At 37.6% G+C, this 25,581-nt stretch overlaps 1 protein-coding gene across 3 annotated transcripts in view; it reads left to right on the top strand.

Moving 5' to 3' along the window:
- The window catches only part of KLHL13 (kelch like family member 13), a 31,807-nt gene extending 6,893 nt beyond the window's left edge, over positions 1-24,914 (top strand). For 2 of the 3 annotated variants that reach the window (XM_062502704.1, XM_062502703.1), the window contains exons 2-7: positions 7,126-7,267; positions 7,860-7,992; positions 8,249-8,445; positions 14,628-15,423; positions 21,711-21,824; positions 23,371-24,914. In XM_062502704.1, coding sequence (XP_062358688.1) covers positions 7,126-7,267; positions 7,860-7,992; positions 8,249-8,445; positions 14,628-15,423; positions 21,711-21,824; positions 23,371-23,858 — 1,870 coding nt within the window. In that variant the 3' untranslated portion in view covers positions 23,859-24,914. The remainder of the gene's footprint in view (positions 1-7,125; positions 7,268-7,859; positions 7,993-8,248; positions 8,446-14,627; positions 15,424-21,710; positions 21,825-23,370) is intronic. The other variant, XM_062502705.1, reaches the window with a different exon arrangement.
- Positions 24,915-25,581: the final 667 nt, after the last annotated feature.

The following is a 25,581-nucleotide window of genomic DNA, read 5'->3' as shown; positions in this document are numbered from 1 at the left end:
CAAATTTGAATTAACCAGCGGGCTGTAATTATGCTGTAAACAGCTTGAGACCTGTGATTGTTTAGTTGTTTAAGAAGGAATTTTGAGGAGAATATTTTCTGTGTGCATATTCTCAGGAAATCATACCAAAACAGTTAATGTTGCTCAGTCCTCTTCTGCTGGCTTTGGCCACAGAGTGGCCGTACTAGAAAGTGATACAAAAATGTTTAGGTGATGTTGGGAGTATCTTTGTTTCTGTGTTCTCCTACTTTCCATTGAGATCCACTGGTGCTGGGAACAGACACAATGTCTTCAATCACCTGAGTGTTTGAAGTACCGCTCATCATTTCTGTTGATTGGGCTTGTGTGCTTGGACACAATATGGTGATTTTGTGTTGAAGTCCAAAAAAACTTGGCTGGACTAAAAAAAAGGGAAAAAAGAAAGGAAAGGTTAAGTAAGGGTTGACATTTAAGTACCAGTCTGTAAAACTTTGCTTCTTGAAATAGCTTCAGTTGGTTATGTGGAGCCTGACTGTGGTTAAGCACATGTCATTGTCCCTGCCCTTTGAGTGAGGTTGTGGTTGTTGTTCCCCTTGTAGCCTTGCTGCCTTTGGTGATGGTGCTGGCAGAGCTGCTCAGGCTACTTTGCTTCTGCACTGACTTTGCCTTCACCTTCTTCAGCTGGTCACTGCAATGAGCAGTGTCAGAACAGCAGCTGTGTCAGAACAGCAGGTAAAGCTGGTGCACTGCCTCTGCCCATCAGCACGTGCCCACAAGGAACCTCTGTCCTTCTCTACCAATTCTGGGGGGTTTGCAAGTTCCATATCCTCATCTCCTGCTTCCCTTGGCAAGAGCCTGGTAAAAGTAAAAACCCACTTCTAACTACTTTGGTCTATTATGTAGAGCCTATTTTTACATTCTCCTTTTACAGAATACCCTCAGTTTAGAGGAAAGGTGGAAAATAGGACATCTGTTTGCTTTTTAATTTAAGAAACAGTAAGTTTTACTTTGTGCCTTTCTCCTGGAGTGGAGATTTAGAAGAGCTCAGTATGAAGTTACTGAACAAATATTTTAAAATATTCTGCTGTTATTGCTGCCCATCTAATGTATGAAAAAGATCAGGTGCAAAAAGTGAGCTATTAAAATATAAACATAAGAGCATTGTCCAAAGTGACCAGTATTCAGCACTAGCTGTCATAGCTGTTTTAGGAGATTGCGTTCATAGTAGTTACAGTGCAATAATAATTCAGTTGAGGCAGAAGGTTTGTAAACTTCCAGTTGTGGTGGCCCCCTTCAAGTGAACAGGATTAAATAGCATTTTAAAGAAATTCAGTAGCCTGACAAATACAAGGTGTTTTTAATTTCAGTGGCAGCCTCAAGTTCATCTAATACAAATATAATCTTTAAACTGTCCAGTAAAAACAGTGACATCTGAAGCCAATAGCATAGGACAAGTGGTCATAGTGATAAAGGAAAAAAAGGCATGATTCCCAATCCTGATGCACTGTGTGTGTCACAGAGGTGATCCATGCAAAGTTATTTAGGTCCTGCCTTCCAGTGTTGTTCTTGTGTTCATGCTACATTTGGCTCTTGAGCAGCAGTAGTGTCAGTTCCTGTGTGCCCCAAAGCAAGAACTGAAGTTTGAACCTGCTTCTTGGTCTGTGGACAGGTGTTAACTTGCCATGTCAACCAGTTGGAACAAAAATGACCATTTCTCTTTCTTTTCTCTGCTAGGTGGAATCATGTATCTGTTTTAAAATATTGGTTTGCATGTCCTATAGAAATTTTTGTGTAATAAGAAACTGTTAGCACTTGATAAAACTGGTTAGTTTTACTGGGTTGCTGATACCATTAAAGAAGGAAATTAGAAATTCTTGATAAAAAGTAGTAATAAAAGGAAGAGATGTTGTTTTAGGGGAGGATAAGTATAAAAGTAACTTTTGCCTGAATGAAGGATTTCCTGAAATTGTATGAGTAGAAGATATGGAATGGAAACGTGAAATGCCATGATGGCATAATTTTTTCATTGACATTATGATAATATTTTAATTTCTTTTAAAATATTATGCTATTTTCTTTAGTAAAATGCTGCCATATCAGTTCTGCTTACTGGCTCCAAGGTGCTTTGTTGGGGAATTCCTAATTTCATTACTGAAGATGATGGAACATCTGGGAAGACAGCAATATAGTTAATGTTTTTTGGTTTTGGTGTTTTTTTTTTTGTTGTTGTTGGAGATTAACCTTACTAAAAAGCTCTTCAGCAGATTATGCATAAAAAGTAAAACGTGTTTTTAATAGCAAATGAGAGATTTATTGCATTTTACTGGCCTTTTAATTAATAGGTTCATTAGCAAATTGCATGCATAGGATAGCCCTGGAATGTACTGGTTACTGGTTTGGTGGTTTTTTTTTTTTTTTTTTTTTTGTTGGTAGGTCATAAAATCATGAAGATTTTGCCTGCAAAAAGAATAATCTAATATGAAATTGAAATATTTTTGCTTGTCACCTGATAAATACCAGAGTCCTGGCACATGCCAGGGGTGATTACATCAGAAGCCTTTTTACCAGTGACCAGAATACTTGTGGTCATGGTTCATTGTACAGTGATTTGACAGAGAAAATAAGGTTGTAGTCCTTTCAGAAATGAGCCATTGAACTTCACCAAATTAAGAATTCACTCTCTGGCCAATCTAGCTTTGGCAAAGCCTTTACTGAGTTATGTAAAGACTGGGTTTTAAATAAATTGGAGAACATGCACTCTAAAATATCTGTAGCTGTAGGTTGATCTCCTTACTTTGTTTTCAAAGAGTCTCTGCAATAGTCTGAGAAACAGATGAATAGTTTACTGATGGAAATGAACAAGTCCTTAGTAACAGTCTTAGTTGCCTTGTTTCTGTTGCATCAGAATAAGCTCCACTACTTCTTAACTTCTTTACTTAAGAAAACATCATAATAGAATATTGGTTTATTTTGTTTGTGCTACTAAGCTCTACAAAATGGCAACTCCATGATTTGAATATTCTAGTTGAGAATAAAATCTGTCACAGTTTTCATGGGTCTTTGCTTATCATGGGTCACCTGGATGCCTCTGAACTGTTTTAACAGGTTAATATTTGCTAAGTGTTTTAGAAAGAAATTTGCCTCTGTGAATCATGTTGTAATGCCAGCCAGGGAAATCTGTCAGTATTTGCTGGAAAGTTAAAGCATGTTAATATCCATATAATGAACACTCCTTATTTCACCACTACAAAAATATCAGTTGGAACTACTTGGAGGATTAACTTGGAGTCATGAGAAAAGTACATTTGGTTACAGCCACCAGGAAAAAACTGTGCTGTACTTGAAAGAGTCAACATGTGGTTAGAAAGAAAATTCTGATTCAACCTACTTTGTGATAGCAGCTAATTAACCTCTGGCACCTTTCTCTGAACTGCAAGCCACTGCTTCCCAGAGGTTGTAGAAAGTCAGGCAGCTCCTCTGCCTTCCTCTTGCAGTGTTAATATTAATTTCACAACTCCAACATTCCCTTGTTGTTACCACTATGATGTTTAACCCTCTCCAGACCAAGTGTGTTGAAGGTGGTTTTAACATTTAGAGCAGCTTGATGCAAATTCTTACTACATGTTACTCCTTTAGTTAGTTATAACTCCTTTTAACTTTCGTATCCTAACTTCTTAAAACTCTAGTTAAAAATGGTACTTCTTGTTTAATGATTTCTATTGATTAGAACAATAGAATTAATTAGGAAGTGAATTAGCTTTCTCCTTTGGTGGTATGCTTAATTGTGATATACTATACTTAAAGTTAAAAAAAAAATCAATATGTTTGCATTCATTACTATTGACTTAATTATAGTGCTTAGAAGACCTCTGTTAATAAATGTAAATAATGCCTTTGGTAAGTGTCCAAACAAGACAGATGTACTTACTGTGGTTTTGTTGGGAAGTCAGTTGGACATTCAGCACATTTCCCATCTGTTCCGGGTGTGAATGGCACAGTTATTTCTGAATCTTAATGTTATAGCCCCTGCAACAGAAGCTACATTCTGAATACTTCAGGATTTTCTTGCAGGGTATATGATGCAATGCTTGGGTTTTGCTCTTGGTGTATTGCTGTTAACACAGAGCTTAAGCACTGTCACAGTTTCACTTTGTCTTACCAAGAAAGGTTCTCGTGTTGTGTGAAGATAAATGCTGAACTGCTACAAAGCCAGTGACAAAGGCATAACATGTGGTTGCTCTGGGAATGCTCTTTCCCTCTTGGTGAATGTCAGGGCTGCTATTCAGGGGATCAGTTCCTTATTGCCAGGTGTTATTGCTGACTTGCTTTGGAACTTCTGCCAAGCCCAGCGCCTGAACTTCACTTTCTGCAGAAGGGAGAGGACACCTAGCCCTCCAGAACTGTTAAGCTGTGGGTTAGAAAGGTGGTGTATTTAACAACAAATCAAATAAAAATCCCCAAGTCTCCACAAACAAACAAAAAACCCACCTCACATTTTTTGGGGGGGTCATAGCTGTTTAGCCATATAGGATTAATATAATCTGCTTGTCTTTAGTCACATGGAATCATACACAGCCAAGGTAATGTTTAGGACTAGAATTGTAAAAGTTATACTCTGGTGAAATTTTATGGTGTGAAATTTGCAGTTTTTAATGCCTCATTCGCATGTGCAAGTTTCTGTCCATACATAAGAGCAAATATGGAAGAGAAAGTGTGATTTTTATTTTTTTTTTTTTCTGCAAAAGAACTTCAGGTGATGAGCTGCTGAGTTTGTGTGTGATATAGACAACTGTTCATTATATATGGAATATCAGGTAGAGGAAATAACTCCTTATAGCCACACCCAGCATGTTGAAGGTCTACTTTTAGGTATTGCAAGTATTTTAATATTTATTTTATCTTCTCTGTTGACTGTGCAGTTCTAACAAGGCATTGTGTTCTATAGATGATGACCCATAGAGAACAGAACTATGGGAAGTTTTGTGTCATGTTCAGAGAAATGCTTCCATTTTCCCAGCCTTTCTTGGAATAAATGAATCATGCTCAAGGTCTTTGCCTTCATTTGTAAAACCTATGAACTATGCTGTCTGTCAGGAAGTCAAGTAGTGATGTGGCAAACATGGTAAAAAGCCCACTCCAAGCAGCCAAGAAGGTTGGTTAGCTTGTCTGTTTCTTTTTGAAATGATTTTAAATGATGTGTTCACTTACTATATTCTTCTGAGTTCAGAGAAAGTGTTTTAAATACTCCTTCATGTAACATCTATCTGAGCTGACATTTTGGGAAGATACTTCAAGAGCAAAGAGTCAGATTCATGCTTGTTGAATCTGTTGTTCTTCACACCCACGCTTGCAAGTCTCCACACATTATTTTGTGTTTCTTCTTAGAAAGACATGTACGAATTTAGAGACTGGATGCCCTTTGAAATTATGTAAGACTTGCCTCCATGTGATTGTATGAAAACTAAAATAGACTAAACCCACCAAACGCAAAACACCCTAGAACTGAGTGAAGAAAAATATTTTGGGTCATGAGCCAGAACTGCTTGCTGCTCTGTTGCAAAGTTGTATTTGTTGGATGCAGAGATAGTCTGGAGAGCCCTTTTCTAAGGTTATACCCTGTAAACTTTGTTTAAATGACTCTAGATTTGTTTTATAAAATAGAGATAATTGTGTTTCAAAAATAGCACAAATCTTGCATGCTGCAGTTCATCCACATTAGTTTATTCAGCTGAGTGCATTAGGAGTCACAGCTGTTTAGATGTACCCTTGTTCCTACAATGTTATGTCTGTGTGCATAAAACTCACTGTTTCAAACCCATGTACGTTGTTAAATGGTGAATTTGTTTTGAATATGTTTTCATAGCTGACCTTTTGTACTCATGGGTTTGAACAAGGCACATGATGCTATGAGGGTAATATGTGAGTTTCAGAAAGTGCTCTGTGTGGTCTTTGTACCTGAAGAAGGTGGAGGTAAATATTGTTTTAAAAAAGGAAATAATGAAAATTATTTTTTTCCACAAATTCCAAATTTATCCTTACATAGTGATCATAATCAAAACTGAGGAAAAAGAGGGGGATTTAAGCACATTCTTTTTACTTAAAGTAATTTCTGAAACTATTTTGAAGGCCAGTGTATTAACCTGCATGTTTAAAATTTGGAAAGATTTTTGTATCGGAAATTTGCAGTGATGACATCAAACAGCTATAAATATTTTTTGAGATATAGAGTCTTGATTAACAGTGGAGAGGATTAATACCAAATGTTTGCTGATTAAAGTTGTGTACATGTTCATTGTACCTCTGTAAAGGCTCATAGGTAGAACAGTCGAAATTACAGAAACTAGTTGCTGTTAATAATTCTGGAGAAGAATTTTACTTGCATTCTACAATAATTACAGGTCAGCATAGTTAGGCTCTCAGATGTAACCTAGTTTACATATCAAGATTAAAACAGTAGGCTAAAAATAGTGCAATAATTCTTTAACAATTCTGCCTAAAATTAGTTCATCCTGTCTAGATTTGGACAGTAATTGCTCGGAATCAGATATTAAATTAAAATTATTAAGTATTCTCCTTCACAGTAGCAAAATACTGGATATCATGTCCTAAAAGAATTCTAATTGTGTGTTTCAAAAACAGGTTAACGCTGCATAATATACATCATGAAACTCCATGATATTTATTTTCTATTATGAATAGTCATGCATGAATGAGGTAATTCAAGCTGCAAGAATGAAAATACTTTCTTTCATATTACTCTTAGAGTTTCAATGTTTGACCAGTTTGCCAAGGAGAAGCTAAGATGCTTGATTTTGGAAACCATATGAAACCTCTACAAACATCCTACAACACTGGATCTTAGAAATAATAGTGTGCAAGTGTCTAAATCAGTGAGCTGGGGATGGAAGGAGAAGGAAAAGCTTACTAGCCAAAAAATAGTTATGCCTTTGTAGAGACTGTTAATGCTTCACTTTCTTGAATTAGCTGAAGGGAGCCACTAAGGACTGATTCTGCTGCCTGCTGATTTTTTTTCCCTGTAGCTTCTGTGCTGTTACATTTCATTCCAGAAGACTGTGGGTTTAGAACAAAAGATCACTGAATGAAAATGAGTTCAGTCTTAAGGTTTCTCTGTTCCAATTTCCTTAGATCTCTGGTGGAAGAGGAGGATCCTCATATGAAAGTGTCTCTTGGGAGCAGCGATATGGGCGTCTCTGCCCATCTACAATCCTCAAAGACAGGAACCACAAGATTTTTCACCAGCAATACTCACAGTTCTGTGGTATTACAGGTAATTAAATGTTCTCATACCTGTATTGAGCTGTACTGAGAATTTGGCTGCTCTAAACAATGCATCCACTCAATACATGTTATCAGTCTAGTAATTCCTATAAAGCCTCAAAAACTCTCATGTTCTTGTGCTGTCAATGCCCATAAGCAAGCATTGCTTGGGATTTCTCTTCATGTGAGATGGAGGTTCAACTTTTAGCATCAGCTTGGAAAAAACCCCTGGCATTTTCCTGGGGTCATATCCCAGTCTGCTCTCAGAAAAGATAGCAGTTCCTACCTGAAACAACTGCTATTGTAAAAGCTTGCAAAAGAAACTCCTTCCTGAAAGTAACTTAATTATTTGAATAAAACTACTTTCTAAGGCCCCGTCTACTTTGCATTTATCAGCTGTATCTGGAAAATAGTGATTATTCTGCTTGTTTTCAATGAATAATTAGCATTGAATATATCACAGATAATGGTTTTAAGATGATGAATTGTTTCTTTGTCACTTTTTCGGACTTACAGTACAATGTGCATTACATAAGGGCAGTAAGAGATTCCTACTCTGCTCCCAAATCAAAGGGATGCTTTGCATTGTGCTTTTCCTGCAGGGTTTTGATCAACTGCGAGTGGAGGGTTTGCTCTGTGACGTGACGCTTGTTCCTGGAGATGGTGATGAGGTGTTTCCTGTCCACAGAGCAATGATGGCTTCTGCAAGTGATTACTTCAAGGCCATGTTCACAGGTGGTGTTTTTATTAAAGCCATGTACTGCTGTCTCCAAATTGCTCTCATTCAGACACTCAGACACAAGTTCAGTGCTGTGTGTGAATCAGTCCAGCATTGAAAGCAACACTGTGGACTAAGCATCTCTCTCTCTGCTGTTGCATGTGGGGTTTTAAAATTAAATTTTAAAATGCTATTTTAATTATCTCTAAATTTATGAAATAATTTCAACCCCATCAAAATCATGATATACATTTACCTGCGTGTCTATTTCAGGAGGAATGAAGGAACAAGATTTGATGTGCATTAAGCTTCATGGTGTGAACAAAATAGGCCTAAAGAAGATCATTGATTTCATCTATACTGCAAAACTTTCCCTTAACATGGACAACCTTCAGGATACTCTGGAAGCTGCCAGTTTTTTGCAGATTTTACCTGTTTTGGATTTCTGTAAAGTATTCCTTATTTCTGGGGTAAGACTCTTTCCCATTTACAATGTTTAAAGGTTTGGTATGTAGTTTTGTTTTTTCTTCTATAATGACACTGACTTATGTAATAGTCAAAGTTATGCCTGAAACTTGCTGTTATTCATTGTTTGGATTCACAGAGAACAAATTTGCTTTATAGTTTCCTTGAAAAACTTGGTTTTCTTCTGAGCATGTACAGTATGAATTTGATACAAGTGCTTTACCACATTAAAATTCTTCCCTTACATGTCTGATGTATTTCATGCTCCCTGCATGACTGCACTCACTCTAGCCTTAGTCTGCTTGCTGCATTCATTAGGTGTGCTTCAGTTACATTCACTTCATTCCTGTAGTTACAGCCCTCCCATCTCAATGGGGGTGCATTCCTGTTTTCTGACTCAAACACAGTATAAAAGCAATACCCAGACAGGATCCCTCAGTGCCTTTCCTTGCCCTCCTGTCCTGCCAGCAATAAGGAGCACCTGCTCTGTGGGGCTGTAGAACAACAGTGGTGCAAGAGCTGTGCTGTCAAAGCAGCTCTGCCTGGAGACAACCCTGCAGTTATTTTTAATGTTTCCTGGAGATTTTTTATGTTGATGTTAAATGCTTATATACCTCACTAGAACTCTGACTTTAACAGGGAGACTGGTGTTCCACATGAATTGCAAAATTATTTGGAATTCAACATTTGGATTCTGTAATGACAAAGAAGCAGGTATTCCTGTTGCTCTGCAGAGTACAGGCTTAGAAATGTGACTTCCCTAACTGAAAATATGTACCAGGATTTATGCAAACCAGAGGACACCAAACTGGTACTAACAGCAATCTGTTTCATATGATGTGTTAGAGATATTTAGGCTTAATAATGCCCTTTTACTTTTAATTTGGAAATATTTTCTAACTGACCAGTCATCTGTTAATGTTGTGATAATGTTGCATTATCAAATTAAGCTTATTACTCTTCAATCCTACCCCACCTCTTTTGTCTTGCTCAGTGGTTTGTTTGTTTTTTTTTTTCCCTCCAAAATGATGCCTCTCCAGGTTTGACATTACTATAAATACTAACCTGGGAAAAAGGTCTTGGTGTTTTGAATCAGGTATTTGAAAAGGGCTCCCTCTGATGGGAGCTGAGCCCTGGGGACATTGTGTTGCCCTTTCCCCTTTCTGGGTAGGGCAGCTGCTTGTTTATATTTTGTTTAGGAAAGAACATTTTTCATGTTAAATCATGTTATTGTTTAAAATGCTCATTTGTGGAAAGGATGTTCATTTATGATGTTGACTCAGTCACTGCTTTTGCTCAAGTAAGAAATATCTTGTTTGATACTGCATTTTCAAAGAATGAGAAAGACTTTATTAATTCTCTTAACTTTACTGGGGTTTTTTCAGGAATACTTTAATTTAAACCGATGTCTAAGGAGACATTATCTCATTTATGATATAGCTGTAGAGGAAGTACAAAACTGTGGTTGTTCTGTTAGCCTAGTTATGGTCTTAGTTAGCATCCCTATATTTTGAATGATCTTACTTCTAAATCTGTTGAAACAAGAGTTGGTGAGCAAATGATCTTCTTCTTGAAGGGGCATTTCTGTAATTTAAATGAATATCCTAAGCAAGTATTGAACTTATTTCTACTGAAGTTAGCTGGTTTGAGAGCTGAGGTAACCATTCCCAGACAAATGCTTAATTGTCTTTGAATTGTCTGGGGAGTCCATTATTAATGAGATTATAGAAGTCAGTTTATGTAAGGCATAATATAATTGTGGACTTCATGAGAGGGTATTGGAAATATTTATGAAGAAAAACCGAAGCTTAAGGTAACAGCTTAATTTGTGTAACAAAAATAATGAGACCTTCAAAGAATATTATCTGTTGTAGCTGACTTGAAGGTGTTTTATTATTTCCTCTGCATTTACACACTTCCTATCAAGTAGCCCATTGCCCTGATTATTTTTTCTCTGCAACCAAACAGATTCTCAGAAAAACAATAGAATATTTTGTAAGATGTTTTCAGTCTTATTGTTACTATTGCTTTTTAATAATTATAGCTGTACAGTAGACTAGGGTTACTCTCATATTCACATCTAACTGAGCTGTAATGTGATTAAAATTCATAAAAATGCCATGGAAATGTTTTCAGAGTAGTGAGTTCTAGAAACAATACTGATTTTGTGTAAGTAGCAGCAGTGTACAAAATGGAGAAAGATGAGAAACTTACCCAAGTGAATTACAGCATTTAGGAAAATCACAGGGTAATGAGGAAAGGGTTGTTACACTGTAATTAAAGAAAACATTCCCGAACATTGAAACTTAGTGTTGTAGATGTACCTGCAAAATAATTTACTGCTTCTATAATCTGCTGATTTATGCTTTTGTAAGTACGAGGAAATAGTGAAATATTGAGGGCTTAGTACTTGGAAGTTGTGTCTTGTCAAATGAACTTGGTTATCTGAGGGTGGAGCAGGTTAATCTGTTTTGTGGGAGCATGGGATTTAACCCTGGGACCAGCTCTGACAGCCACCAGGAATCTGACTTTGTACTGTAGGGGTACAATGAATTCTGGTTTCTGAGCTGGTCAAATTTCTGTGCTGTTTTTTCTGGGCTTCTGTCAATGGAAACCCACAGGAAAATAGAGGTTTTCAGGAGTGTGTTTGCTCTTCTAAACTTTGACCCTTTGAAACACTGCATTAGGTGCTTCAGTGTCTAACAGTCATTGAAACAAAACAAAGTTAGACACCTGATTTGAGGGTTTGAGGGCTTGGGGCTTGGTTTTCTTGTGCATGTTACTTTTCCTGAGCTGTTCTCCAAGGCTATCATACTTGCAATCATTTTGCTGTGTCCAGTTTTGTAGTATTTTATAATCAGTTAAGTTTTATAATCGGTTAAGTTTTTATGAGAGCTTGGGAAGAGGTTGCTTCAAAATTTCAAAGAATTAAGTGAACTGCTTTCTCAAGAAAGTACTTTTGCTTTGGGTTTTTCAGGCTGGCATAACATAGTACTGTGCTTGACCTTTCTTTTTTGAAAAACTGTTTAGTATTTTCTGCAACTTCTGCTTTGTAATGAGCAATTACAATGAGTAATGTGAGTAAGCAGCTCTGCTCAGTGGTCAAAATAGGATTTATTTAAATGAAATTCTCTACTCCTTGTGAAGCTGCTTAGCTGTTTGAACATGTATGGCTTTTAGCTCTTTCCTGTGAGTATTTTTGTTAGTTATTTAGCATGCTGTACAGTCAGTCTTACATTTGCACCTGACATTTCTATTTCTCCTTTTCACTTCAGTGGAATTTCCAGAGTAGCAGTTCCTTCTGTTTGTTGAAGAGATCCTGACTGACTGATCCACACAGAGCCATAGCATAAGTTAAACTTCTAAAAAAACCAGAAAACCCCAATGTTTGGGTAACTGAAGTATTTATTTAAATAGCATTATTGTACTGAATTCTGTACAGTTTTGAATACTCAAGTAGAAGTAGGTATAGCATTTCTTTCTGTTGAGGGTTATTTTTTGGCTCAGGATTTAAGAATCTCTAGAATATATATTTTTATGACTTTTAAGTCTTAGCAATATAATTTAGTTTGGTATTATCTCAGAGCACAGCAAAGAGGGTAATAGCAATTTTGCAAGAAAAGTAACCTCTAAGACAACATTTAATATCATCCTGATTTGAGGTGAGTGGTGGGATTTTAGTGAGTCAAACATAGTGCACGATTTCATAAGCATAATGGGAAGCACTTCTAATCATATATGAAAAAAACAACCCTGACTGCAGTACAGTCCCAGTGGATTAATAAAGGCAGTATAAAGTAAATTTTCCGAGAATCAGGGGTTAACTGGAAACTGCTGATGTCATGTTCATCAGTCATTAACAGTGTGTAATGTGTCAATAAATTTCTCAAAGGTGAGAAGTGCAGGAATCTGCTCAGTTGCACAGATTTACAGTGTAGCATAATTATGGTAATAGATAACTCAAAGCACTTGGGGCACTTGATAAGTGGCAGCCACTCAGCAATAGCTCCAAACACTTCATTGCATGCTGAACGTGTGCCAGTGGTACAGAACCTGCACAGGTTTTGCTTTGATCTTTGAAGTTCAAGCGTGTCTTTCCTGTGTGCAATAATATCTGCCTGCCTACTTTGATGTGGAGGATGTGCTGCATCTTTCTAATTTGGTACCAGTCAATGAATTCTAAAGTGATTTTTAAATATAGTAACTATATAGCAAGATTTAAGATTTGTTATATACTGCAAGTCAGCTGTCTGTTAAGGTGATTTTTCCATTGTTTTATTTTTTGATACAACTTGAAAGAAATTTTAGAAGTAAGAATGTTCTGTTTTGTTTATTTAATTTGTGGTATGTTATTTCCGTTATGCAATTCATTTATGTAAATTAAAATACCTAAAAGGAAACGTACAGAAATTAGAATCATAGAATGGACTGGGTCAGAAGGGACTTAAAGATAATCCAGTTCCAACACCCCTGCTGTGGACAGGGATCTTCCACTAGACCAAGTGGCTCAGAACCCCATCCAGACTCGCCTTGAACACTTCAGTGATGGAGCAGCCACAGCTTCTCTGGGCAGTCTGTTTGATGCTGATCCTCAAAACCAAGTCAGAGAATATTTTATAGGCTGTTGCTAGTTGGTGTGATTATATTTTGATATAAAAAATATTGTCTGTCTTGTAATACAAAAAATTATTTCCGTGTATACAAAGCATAAATATTTTCCAAATAGAAATCCTGACAGTCTGCTGCACAATCATTTTATGGATATGACCTGATTACAGGATTAGAAGGCATTTCAGGATGTGTGAATGAAGACTTTGGATGACTGTAGATCTTAACTCTAGGACAAGTTAGATCAGTTTCTAGTGAATTAAGAAAATCTCCTATTCCTTTACTCATTAGTCATTTGAATTGTCTGGTATTAAAGGACAATGATCAGATTGAGTTATACAGTATTAAAATCTTCTAACCTCTGTCATGATCAGAAGGTCACTTGTAGATTTTTGAATTCTTAGGCTCCAGTCAGGTCACAGTCCTCAGTCTTTATAATCTTTCAAAAAATAGCCATGAGATTCATAAGCTTAAATTCTTCTGGCATGACAAATGTAATGAGAATCACAAAGCTGTAGAAATGGTTGACACTGAGTAGGACTGGCATGCACAGAGTCTAGAACATGTGTGAATTAGAATAAGGTTTGAATGCAAAAAAGCTGCAAGTCTCAGCAAGAAGTTTGAGTGACTTACTGGGCACATGTATCAGAGAGCTTTCTGAAATGAACTGACTGGGTTCACTGAAAACCCACTAGAAGTTGTGCTCTATACCTGCATGTTTCTTCCTCCATGTGCCTTGGGTCCCAAGTGACCTTAGACATTCAGAAGCCAAAAATATAAAAAGGTAGATACAGCTACAGTGTGAAGCAGATGATTACCAAGGTACAGTCACTCGAGTACTGAGTTAAATTAGGGTGTGATCCATACTGCTAAAGCATTTAATGGGCTGGGTATTTTTAGGGAAAATCCTCCTAGGTTCATTCTTTAAAAAAAAATAGTTATATATAAACTAAAATCACTACCTTTGTCTTATTTTTGACATGTATTTAATTTTGAGCAGAGACTGTAGGAACATTGCCTTGATTTATTAAAGTAACAGTTTTATTTGTTTTCAAGGAGCGTATTCATGAGATTGAACACTGTAAATACAAGTTGTCCAAAATATGTGGCATGCAGGGGTTAGCTGTGCCATTCTTTTTGGTTTTAAGTCAATACAATTTTAATGATGGCATAAAATGTCTAATGATGCCACTTTTGTTTTTCTCTCTGTAGCCTTGGGCTGATCACCTCTCCCTTAACTTTATTTTCTATGTGTCTTTCTTACAAAGATGTTTTCAGAGCTTTTCAAAGATGAAGTGCTATATAAGTGTTATGTCTCACCATTGTATAAGGTATTTGGTATAATACATGCCATCTGCTTGTTACTTGTCTTATTTCTTCAAAATAAGGAATAAATTGTGTCTCCCCTTGCAGTCATGAATATATATACTGCATTGAATAGTTACTCATGTGTAAATCACCTTGAGCACTGCAAAATGCTGAAATATTGCTGATTCTACAGTATTCATTACGTTTTACATTATCATTTAGACACCAAATTAAGAAAGTGTTTTGATTCCTTCTCCTGTTTACTTAATAGGTTTCGTTGGAAAACTGTGTTGAGGTTGGGCGAATTGCTAACACATACAATCTCACAGAAGTGGATAAATATGTTAATAATTTCATCCTGAAGAACTTCCCTGCATTATTAAGTACTGGTGAATTTGTGAAACTCCCCTTTGAACGTCTTGCCTTCGTGCTTTCAAGTAATAGCCTTAAGCACTGCACTGAACTTGAACTCTTCAAGGCGGCGTGTCGCTGGCTGCGCTACGAGGAGCCTCGCATGGAGTACGCTGCAAAGCTCATGAAGAACATCAGGTTTCCCCTGATGACACCCCAGGATCTTATTAACTACGTTCAGACAGTGGACTTCATGAGAACTGACAACACGTGCGTCAACTTGCTTCTGGAAGCCAGCAATTACCAAATGATGCCGTACATGCAGCCGGTGATGCAGTCGGAGCGGACGGCCATCCGCTCGGACAGCACGCACCTGGTGACCCTGGGGGGAGTGCTCAGGCAGCAGCTGGTGGTCAGCAAGGAGTTACGGATGTACGACGAGAAGGCCCACGAGTGGAAGTCCTTGGCTCCCATGGATGCGCCCAGGTACCAGCACGGCATCGCCGTGATCGGGAACTTCCTGTACGTGGTGGGGGGCCAGAGCAATTACGACACGAAGGGAAAGACGGCGGTCGACACGGTCTTCAGGTTTGATCCTCGCTACAACAAGTGGATGCAAGTGGCATCTTTAAACGAGAAACGGACCTTCTTCCACCTAAGTGCCCTCAAAGGACATTTGTATGCAGTCGGAGGTCGGAACGCAGCGGGCGAGCTAGGTGAGTCCTCCTGGAGCCAGCCCCTTGCCTTTTGTTGGCCTGGAAATGCCCTGCTGCCCAGGGAATGGGTAGAGAGAAACAAGTTCAAGTCCTTGGAGTGCTGCTGCTTTCTGGAAATACTGCAAATGCAGAGAGATTTGTCTGGATGCTATTAGAAGTTAATTTCAGAAGGGATCCCACAAAACAAATTCCACATACATGTGTCTTGTGTATTGATGCGTGTGTCTTGGCCTTTACCACAAAGCATGAAGTAAGCATATATGTATGTATGTGTAAGTGTGGGGGAATAGAAATGCAGTTCTAAAAAGAAAAAAATTAATCATTGTATCAGCTGAGAAACAAAAACCATTCCTAAGGGATACATGGCTCTAGCTGAAACTCATTATTGAATGAACATTAGATTTTAAAAGACACAAATTTCCTGGAATGGTATTTGAAATGCCAAGGGGTTTTTTTGATGTGTGAGGGTTTTTTTGTTTTAGTCCAATGAATGTGATCCGTTTCACTCACAGATTAGTGAGATTCAGATATTCTGATGTTCTGGGCTTTTTAAGTATTAAAAATGTTATATTTCACCTATGATCTTGTGAGTATGCAGGTAACTTATTTGTATGAAAGACTGAATGACTTGGTTCTGGTGCCTCATCTTTTCCCCCCTTACAAATTACATTTCATTTAGCTCTACAAAAAAATAATCCCAACCCAAAAGCAAAAAAACAACCAAACAAATAAACAAGCAAACAAAAAAAACCCAACAAGAACACGGAAGAAAATCCCCCATATCAGTTTCCAGGAGTTAACAAAAATCTGCAGAGGATGATCCCTATTCATTCATTGCATTGTGCAAAGCCACAGTGATTAGCATTTAGTCAAGTCTGGAGTAGGAGACCCCACTGTAAATTTGTCTGTGTTTTAAAATTACACAGATGTCACAGATTGTGCTTGGAATCTTAGCATAAACTAAACCAGATATAACATCTCATTATTTAGTTTGCTACTTGCAGCCAAACACTCAACTGTCCCTTGTCCCTTTGTGGCTTCTACCTCTTACTACTGAGATTTGCTTTTCAGAAATGCACAGATATCTGTAAGTGAAAAACATTTTTAATTGAAGTAATACAAAATTTGATTTTTGCAGGATCTGTGGCTTCTTCAAATTACTGCATCTCCATTATTCACATACCCAGGTTCAATTCATTGTCATGTTGTAAGTTTTCATGGGAAACATACAGTACATTGCTTCCACCATACAAAAGTGGCCTAGCTTTGCTAAAAATTTAAAATCCATTCTAATGTTTGATGAAATGGGACCTTTAAAAAATGCCTCCTGTTCCAAAAAGATGGGAAACTTCCTAGTGATAACTTGTTTTCCCTAGACAGTCATTTTCTGATGCAAATCCTGAGGTTTTCAGAATTTTTTACTCTGTATCACTTTAATTACCTAAAAGCACATACTAAACAATCTCAATATCCTCTAAAAGACTTAATGTACAAACTAACATGTAGTGATCTTTGAATATCAGAACACCTGATATTTAGTTTCAGTGAGCTGTTTTCTAACAGTATGAATTAATAGCAGATAATCAGATTGCTGACCTTATGCACTGTACAATCTAAAGAGAGCAGCATTACAAAAATGTCAGTGCAAAAGTTGCAAGTCTGACAAAATCAATACGTAATAATACTGTCACTAAGCCAGTGCAATCTGGAGTGTGAAGGAGGCTTTGAGCACAGTGTTACCTTAAATTAGATCAAGCAGTATTGTTCTGCTGACCTCAGCTCTTCTGCTTTCTTTAATTAAAATACAAAACTTATCACCTATCTAAAATTCTTTTGTAAAGATATCATTAAAATGCTGTAGCAATTTCCACAGACCTGAGAAATGCCACTGGATCAGTCTGTGGGAATTGCACTTTAAATGCTAAATATTGTAGCTGTCTGATGCTTTGATTTGGGGCTTCAGGTTCTTTCCTTGTTAATTGTAAAGTGAGTCACTTTCCATTTTCATATTTTTTTCATAAACCTTGACAACTGGAAGATGCAATCCAGCTTAAATTTCCCAGTCTGCTCAGAAGAGAAAAACTCTCAGGCTTTTCATAGAAGAGAAGGTCAAATGTGTGTTGGACAGATATTAAAGAAGTTGCCCTTGGGTTCAAACTAATTTCAGTCTGTTGTTAGAGAGGAAAAATCCCAAAACCTGACTTGAGCTTTCTGGAAGATTGGCTCTTATGGAAAAGGGCCAAAGGATTAAAGTTAATAAAATTATTTTTTTTCCCTGACATTCACAGGAATAAAAATTATACTTTTTGAGACTTTCTATCAAACCTTCTCAAAACAGTTTTCAGATGTTTAATCTTCTGAGAACTTTGTAAATGCCACTTTCTACATCTGTAATACTTGCTTTAGTGTAATAATGAGCTGCTGTTTTACCAGTGCATGCCATTGAGAAAAGTTTGGTTCACTGGACAGGATGAGTGAATTTCCATGTACATGGTATGTGTGTTGGAATGTGGTAAATGTATCCTTTAAATGTCCTGAATTATGATGCTATAATTTAGACTTTTCAACCCTGTGGCAACTTAGGGCTGTGCAGAATTATGCACCACTCCTGGAAGGATTGTAGATAATTCTGGTGAATTCCCTTTAAATGTCAAGGCAGGCACCTGCTGGAGGAATTCCCAGAAGGCAGAACAGCACTTGGACACAGGGAGGAGCCCAGGCAGGAGAAGGAAGGTGTGCAAAAAACAAGACTTTTGGGAAAGAGAAAAAAGGGCAAACCAGGTGTGGCTTAGAAAGACATTTGTGAAGCACAGCACATGTGCAGATTCCAGCTGAACACTGGAGATTGTTCTCTCTTCTGACAAGTAGATTTTTGTAGCTCATTGTAAGAGTTCAGTTGTGGTGCTTGCTGGTGGCAGAAGCTGTGTGTTTAGTAGTAGAAAACTTGTGCATTTGGGTATTTTCCAGATACTTCAGGTTCTGATGTTGATAGGCTCGAGTAGAGTTTGGGGTTTTTATTTATGGGCTTTTCCTAAGTACTTTAGGGGATGTTGGGTTGTGACTAAACCACAGATTCATTCATCGTGCTGCAATAAAGACAGAAAGATAAAAACACCAGGCCAGTTACCTGCTCTTTTAACCCTCTGTCCATCAAGCTGGAAGGTATTAATTTTCCAGATGGCCTTTAGGATGTTGACCCCTCCTTTTCTATTTAGAAACTTCCCCTGTGAGCATGTGTGTGTACATACACATGTATGTATACAAAAATATAGCTAATATATTTTAAATGCTGTTGATTGATGTACCAGTACCCACTTGGGCTGTTTACTGTCAGAGTAATATTGTGAATATCATAGCAGTGTGTGAACTAGAGGACCTCTTGTGCAGAGGCTTATTTTGGAGTGGCTCCTTGCTATTCTAGGACAAAATTAGTCAGTACTATTTAACCAAGTCAGCTTGGAGTTGTACAGGAACAAGCTGTATCCTAGAAATAATCTAACAAGATTAAGAGCCTGGGTCTTGGGACATCACAGAGTTGCTAAGTGCTGCTGTAACACACCTCAAGACACTTTAGAAGCTACTGACAGAGAAGTGTTAAATATCTGTATAGTCCTCAAATAGCATCACAGATGGCACTATAAAATGAGGGCTGAGCATCCCTTGGGACTGCCAAAACTTTGTGTCTTTTTGAGATTGCTTAATTCTATTAAAATGAGGCCTGTCTTCCCTGGATTATGGTAATGAACACATCAAAAGTTCTACTGTTAAACATAAATAAAGCCTGGTCTGAATCATTCATGGTGTTAGAAAAATGAGTCCATCACTCTCAAGAGCATTAAAGTAGCTGTTTTAGAGTGTTTCATGAACTCTGCTCTGTCTGGAGATTTTCTAGAGACATCTGTGTTAAATTATGGGCACCTTTAATAGCTGGAATTTTGAATATGTTTTTTCTTTTCAGTGCAGAGGAATATCTTGCTAAAAGAGAGAAGTTGAATGACCTTGCAAGGTAACAGGGAAACAAATATACAGATCTCTAACAGAAGAGTAGGTTTTTTAGCTGGAAAGTGATTAGCTTTGTTTTAGAGCACATTGGATGTGAGATTTGAGTTGGAATAGTTTGTCTGAAAGTGCCAGACTGTACTTTAGCTGTACTAGGAATGTTTGAGACACTTTCGAAGCCACATCAGAAAGTGACGGGTCTTGGGCTCAGCATCATCCATTCTCAGATAAATAATGTCTTTACAACATGTTGATAGTGATGGTGGTAATGGGTACCAATTCTGCATGTTTTGCCTTCTCTTGCTGAAGGGATATTTTAGCTATGGCTTCTCTTTTAAATGCAGTTTATAGTGCAGAGTGAGATAAAACTGCCCAGTGTTGAATGTCACATTCATTTGGGTGCTGCTGCCTCTGCTCTTCCTTTGCACATCCTCTGCTCTTCCTGTCCTTGGAGTGTTTTGGAAATACAAGTTCCAGCCCTCAGTGCAGAGTGGAAGCACTTTGGGAAGGAGGATGCAAGTTTTGTGGAAGCAGTAGAGCAATGGTTTCAGCACAGAGGAACAGAGAATGGGGGGTTGGATGGGGCTGCTCTAGGGTAGAACTGGATTTGGTGTGTTTGCCTTATATAATGAACTTAATGTTCTGTACTGTCATTTTTCTACATTTCACTTATTTGAAGTTCAGCTCCTGGATGGGGAAAAGCTGAAGCAAATCCTGCATGCTATAGCAATTTAACAATTCTTATGTGAAAAATAGATTTATTTTTCACTTCCAGCCTTAGATGATGCTGAACTGTCTGTCAGACACTGTTTCTGACATTGTAACTGGAAGCTTCTATTTTCAGTGGATGTACTTGAGCCACTAATTGCATGGAATTATGTATTATCATCCCATTTTGCAACAATAAGGATGTTATGCAGCAACTAAAAGAGAATTCAGAAGGTCACTCAAATATGCTCCATACTAATTTTTTCATGACTAGGGGTTTTTTTTTGGGTTTTTTTTTTTTTTTTGGCTTTTTTTTTTTTTTTTTTTTTTGTAGTCTGAGACCATAGCTATACTCTTCCAAAATGATCCAGAGGATCTTTTTAAAACAGCTTTGGAGTTAGGGTGAGGTGCCTTATATTCACTATGTAAGTGTTACTGTCTGATGTTCTGTACTGGCCTGTTCTATGATTCTGTAAGTAGGCTTAAACTAACACTAACTAAATTCTGCCTTCATAATGGCAAGCTTCTCAGATTCTATGGGTATTTTCTATCTTGGTTGATGTGTAATCCTGCACTGTTAAGTCACCATCACTGACTCCATAGAATTGCCTCAGGTTTTCTACCCTTGATTCAATAAAAACCTTGTTCTAGAGCCAGTAAAATGCCACTTTTAAAGACACATTTGATTTCTCTATGTACAGTTCATAAACATCCAACAGAGATTAAGCAATCTTTATTTAAAATGAGATTTAATTTTTCTTTAAGATACTTTAATTGTTGACAATTGTTCTGTGCATCATAAAGTCACTACATTATGGGGTTTTTGGGGATCTTGTGTCCTTCATTCAAGCTGCCAATACCTAGAGCTTGCTCCATTGTTTAATCTGCCTTCTATTTGTATTCCCTGTGCTTGTTGTCCCTTTTCCTGCAACCTGCATTCTCCCATCTTACATCAGAGAGAGGTTTCCTTCTCAGGAATCCATTCTGTGCTGGGTTTCTTCTTAACTTGCCACTGTCCTCTGTGATCTCTGATCTGATAAAAACCTTGATTATTTTAACTTTCCAACTAGTAGAGAAAACTGCACAAATTCAGTTGTACATCAACACAGATACTGCTTGTCTCCTTTCCAGATTCTGGGATATTTCTTTCTTTCTTTTCTTTTTTTTAAGTTAGGCTTTTGTAAATTGATGTAGTGACTTGCATATGCTGTGCTGTATGTTGCTGTGCATATCCTTAGTAAAACATGTTAATACAATAGAAAATTAGTCAGCAACGGGCAGACTGTTCTCTCAGCAAGCTTGCTGATGGTACAACCCAGCTGGACACAGTCCTATGCAACCTGTTCTTGATGACTCTGCTTTAGCAGAGGAGTTGGACTAGGTGGTTTCCAGAGGCCCTTTCCAACCCCATCTGTTCTGTGTTTCTTTGATAGTGCTCAATAATTCCCTTGGGACTCCCTCAGCTGAACAGTGTTACTTGTTGGCACTTCCTCTGTGAATGTTTGTGCCACTGCACTGAACTGAGCACCAAACTGCCATGCTGGTTTCAACACTTTAATGCTCTCGTTTGTCTCCAACAGCCACTGTGGAATGTTACAACCCCAGAATGAACGAGTGGAGCTACGTGGCAAAGATGAATGAACCCCACTATGGTCACGCTGGAACCGTGTATGGGGGGTTAATGTATATTTCAGGTAAATCATACCTGTGATATCATCTCCCTGAAACAATTACTTAACTTTTTCTGTTTCAGCAGCAGACAGTACAAATTACTCTGTGGTTGAGGTGGGATTGCCATGGTATCTCTAGTGATGCAGTTTAATACGAAGCCAGTCAAATAGTGCTTACACTGCAGGCTCTCACAAAACTGTTGTAGATAATATTATGCTTAGTAATTGAATAGCTCTGAATTTCAAAGCAGTTACTCACTTTTCTAATCAGAGTACAGTTTTCTGTAGCCACATGTATAAATTTATATAGCAATGATAAAATATATTGTTATAATATGCAATTATAATTGTGTGTAACAGTATTAAATATTTATAACGTGTTATGACATAATATAGCAATGTAATTAAGCACACCCTCCTTATAAACTTTGGAATACGTTGGAAATTTTATTACTTTAAAGAAAAACATTTGCCTTCATTGAGGTAATGGAAAGGCCCAAGTTCTCATGTTAATCATAGTATGCAAGTTGTAGCTGTACTTTCTCCAGTTTTTGACTTAGAATATGCCTGGTCCTGTATGTCACTGAGGTTGTAGTTTCATTTCATTTTTTTTCCAAATGAGTTGTCTTGAAATTCTGCTATTACCTCAATTTTTAAAGAAGATTCGATCTGTCTGTCAGTGATCATTGCAGAGACCACAGGCCTGTGTTCTCCTACTGAAATTTTAAAGGATGTCCTCTTAACAACTAAGCTGAGATTGAGGGCAGGAGGTGGGACAAGATTGCTTAGCTGACAAGAATTGGTGGGGAGTGATTTAGGGGCCCTTGTGCCACTAGACAAGGAGGAATTTGCTTTAGAATTTACTCTAAGGTACAGGTACTTATTTTTCTGTGAGCAAGTCCATTGAGCTCCAAATTGCTGTGCTGTTGTCAGTTGTGTTTTGCCCATTTTGCTTGTTTTACTGCAGGTGGCACATGCATATGCTGCCTGCTCTGTTTTTCCATGTAGATCACACAGATTTTTCTTTTCCTTTTTTTCTGAAGTCTCTCCAAATGCTTTTGCAGGGAGCTATGGAGAAAGTAAGTGTAGAGGAAACCATAGGTAACTATTAACTGAAGAGTATTTGAAATGTGTGTCCTCTCTCTATTCACTTGAAATTGGTGAAAAGGATGTTCTGATGAAAATTCTACTATGTGATACTTAAAACACACTGACATAGTATCAAAATTTGAAAGGGAAATGGATTCTTGATGGTAAGAAACAAAACTAGCAAACTGAATGAATGTAAGCAAAGATATAATTTTGCAAAATAGAATCATAGGTAACATTTTTTGTTCTTTTAATCTGACAGTATCCATTGTGTAATGAGCTGCAGTGTGAGACATGGCTTCTGTCCATACTCCCATTTAAAGGAACAAATGGCATTTGAAATGGAGTACTTCTGTGACAGTAACCTAAGCTAGAGTGAAGATCTTTTAAGGAAGATGGACTTCTTTCAATAAAATGTGTTTTTTGTTATTTAATGCTTGTTAGGGTGAGCACAGCTCTAACATGTGTCTTGTTTCTTTAGGGGGAATTACCCATGATACTTTCCAAAAGGAACTCATGTGTTTTGACCCTGACACAGACAAATGGACTCAGAAAGCTCCGATGACGACAGTCAGAGGTCTGCACTGCATGTGTACTGTAGGAGACAAGCTGTATGTTATTGGTGGAAATCACTTTAGAGGAACAAGTGATTATGATGATGTTCTAAGCTGTGAATATTACTCACCAACTCTAGACCAGTGGACTCCAATTGCTGCCATGTTACGTGGGCAAAGTGATGTTGGGGTTGCTGTCTTTGAAAATAAAATCTATGTTGTTGGAGGATATTCTTGGAATAACCGGTGTATGGTGGAAATAGTTCAGAAGTATGATCCAGAAAAAGATGAGTGGCATAAAGTATTTGACCTTCCAGAATCCCTTGGTGGCATCCGAGCCTGCACTCTCACTGTTTTCCCTCCGGAGGACAATACAGGGTCACCGTCTAGAGAGTCTCCTCTTTCAGCACCTTAGAACCAGCCCTTGACTCACAATGTTGTAGTAACACCTCTGCACTGCATCATGGGGTCTATTGTTTTTCTTCAGTAGTTTCTGTTAGGCTTAGCCTACAGCATTTCATACAATTACTGGAAAAAAGAAAAGACTTTGACATTATTTGTGCTATTTGTTTAGCCTAGAACGTCTCTCAAGTGGTTAACAAAAAAAATGTACTTGCCCGAGCCAAATGTTTAACAAATGAGAGGGTATTGTCTATAAAATGTGTGAACTAGATACGTTATTAATGTTGTATGTTGGGTGTGAGGTACCTTATAGATTACATTTGGGAGCCCAGTGAGACAAATTTGTATTGAACATATCACTAAATTTCATGTTGAAATCCTTTTTCCTTTCATTTTTGACTGCAGATTACAAGGGTAGGTAGACCACATCAATGTGAATGTTCTGAAGGTTGCCAAGGGGCCTGAGCTACCTCCCTCTTTACACAGAGTACTTTTGACATATCTGTTTACCCACCTGACTTTGTGGGTGCTTTCAGAGCATATGAAGTTCCTTAGGCAGAGGGAAGATATAAAACAATTTTAAAATATTAGCACTGTACAGGAGCAGACCTTGTAGAGGCCAGGAGTTTTTTATTACATATATTGAAGTGTTTTTCCTGAGTCAGTTGAATGATGCTTCAAACAAAACTTCCTAAACATGTTTGTGTTTTTTAATTTGGGGGATGTTTTTTGGGAATTGGCTTCCACTTGCATGGGAGCACACACTATTAACAATGGGAATTCAGTGCAGTTGTGTATTCTGTTGTATGGCTGTACTGAATATGGGTAGTTAAGGGCTAGAAACAGTAACTTAAGCCACTGAATTTGACCAAATTGTTCCATCCGATCAAATTTATTCTACCTTTTCTCCTTTGCTATTGAGATAACTTGCATAATGTGTCCTCTGTATAGTCTCAGTTAATAAGGTTATTTAGCACAAGGTGCAGCTTCAGTAAGAGAGCTGCTTTTGCTCAGTGAACCTGGACTACCACGTTTTACCTTCTTTTGTTCAATAAAACTTTTAACTGCAGTTACCCAGTCTAAGCTACCTCATTAATATATGTGGTTTTCTTCCTCTGCCTCACTGTCTCCAGGATACACATTACGTATATCCATGCGGGTAGATGAATTTGCTAGGAAACCAATGCAGAAGTAATCATGAATGGGTACTTTTGACCTACTTTTAAGAAACCATTTTTGGTCTGATGTGTTCATTTTATTGTTAGGGACTGATGAAAAAACAGTCTTAATGTTTTTTTTCCTTGGAGAACTGATTATGTGTGCAGTCGTGCAAATTCACAGGAATCTTCTGCTCCAAAATACAGTGCCCTGCTGACAAACTGCAGCTCTGATTATGCCATTGTGCTTGTTCTGAACTTCCCATCATGTTACAAATCATTTTGCTAATGAATGCAGTCACAGGGGCATCCTCTGGGGAAAACTCTTTAAACCAGCTTATTGTGTTACCTATTAATAATAACCAAGTAAAGCTTAATAGACTTTTGTTGGGAGTTTGCTATTTGTGTTTTGTCCCTGCTTGATGCATCAAGCAGCAGGATTACTGTGGTGTCAGTTTTGAAAGTACTGATATTTATTCTTTGTACAGTTTACTAGTAATGGTCACTACCAAAATCTACATGTAAGCTTTAGGTTTCATAATTGTTTTGGTTAAAACCAAAAGCAATTCTTTCTGTTTA

Source organism: Cinclus cinclus, chromosome 15 (genome assembly GCF_963662255.1).
Source record: "Cinclus cinclus chromosome 15, bCinCin1.1, whole genome shotgun sequence".
In the NCBI taxonomy this organism is placed as follows: Eukaryota; Metazoa; Chordata; class Aves; order Passeriformes; family Cinclidae; genus Cinclus; species Cinclus cinclus.
The sequence above is the reverse complement of the archived record's forward strand: the minus strand, read 5'-3'. Positions and strand labels throughout refer to the sequence as shown.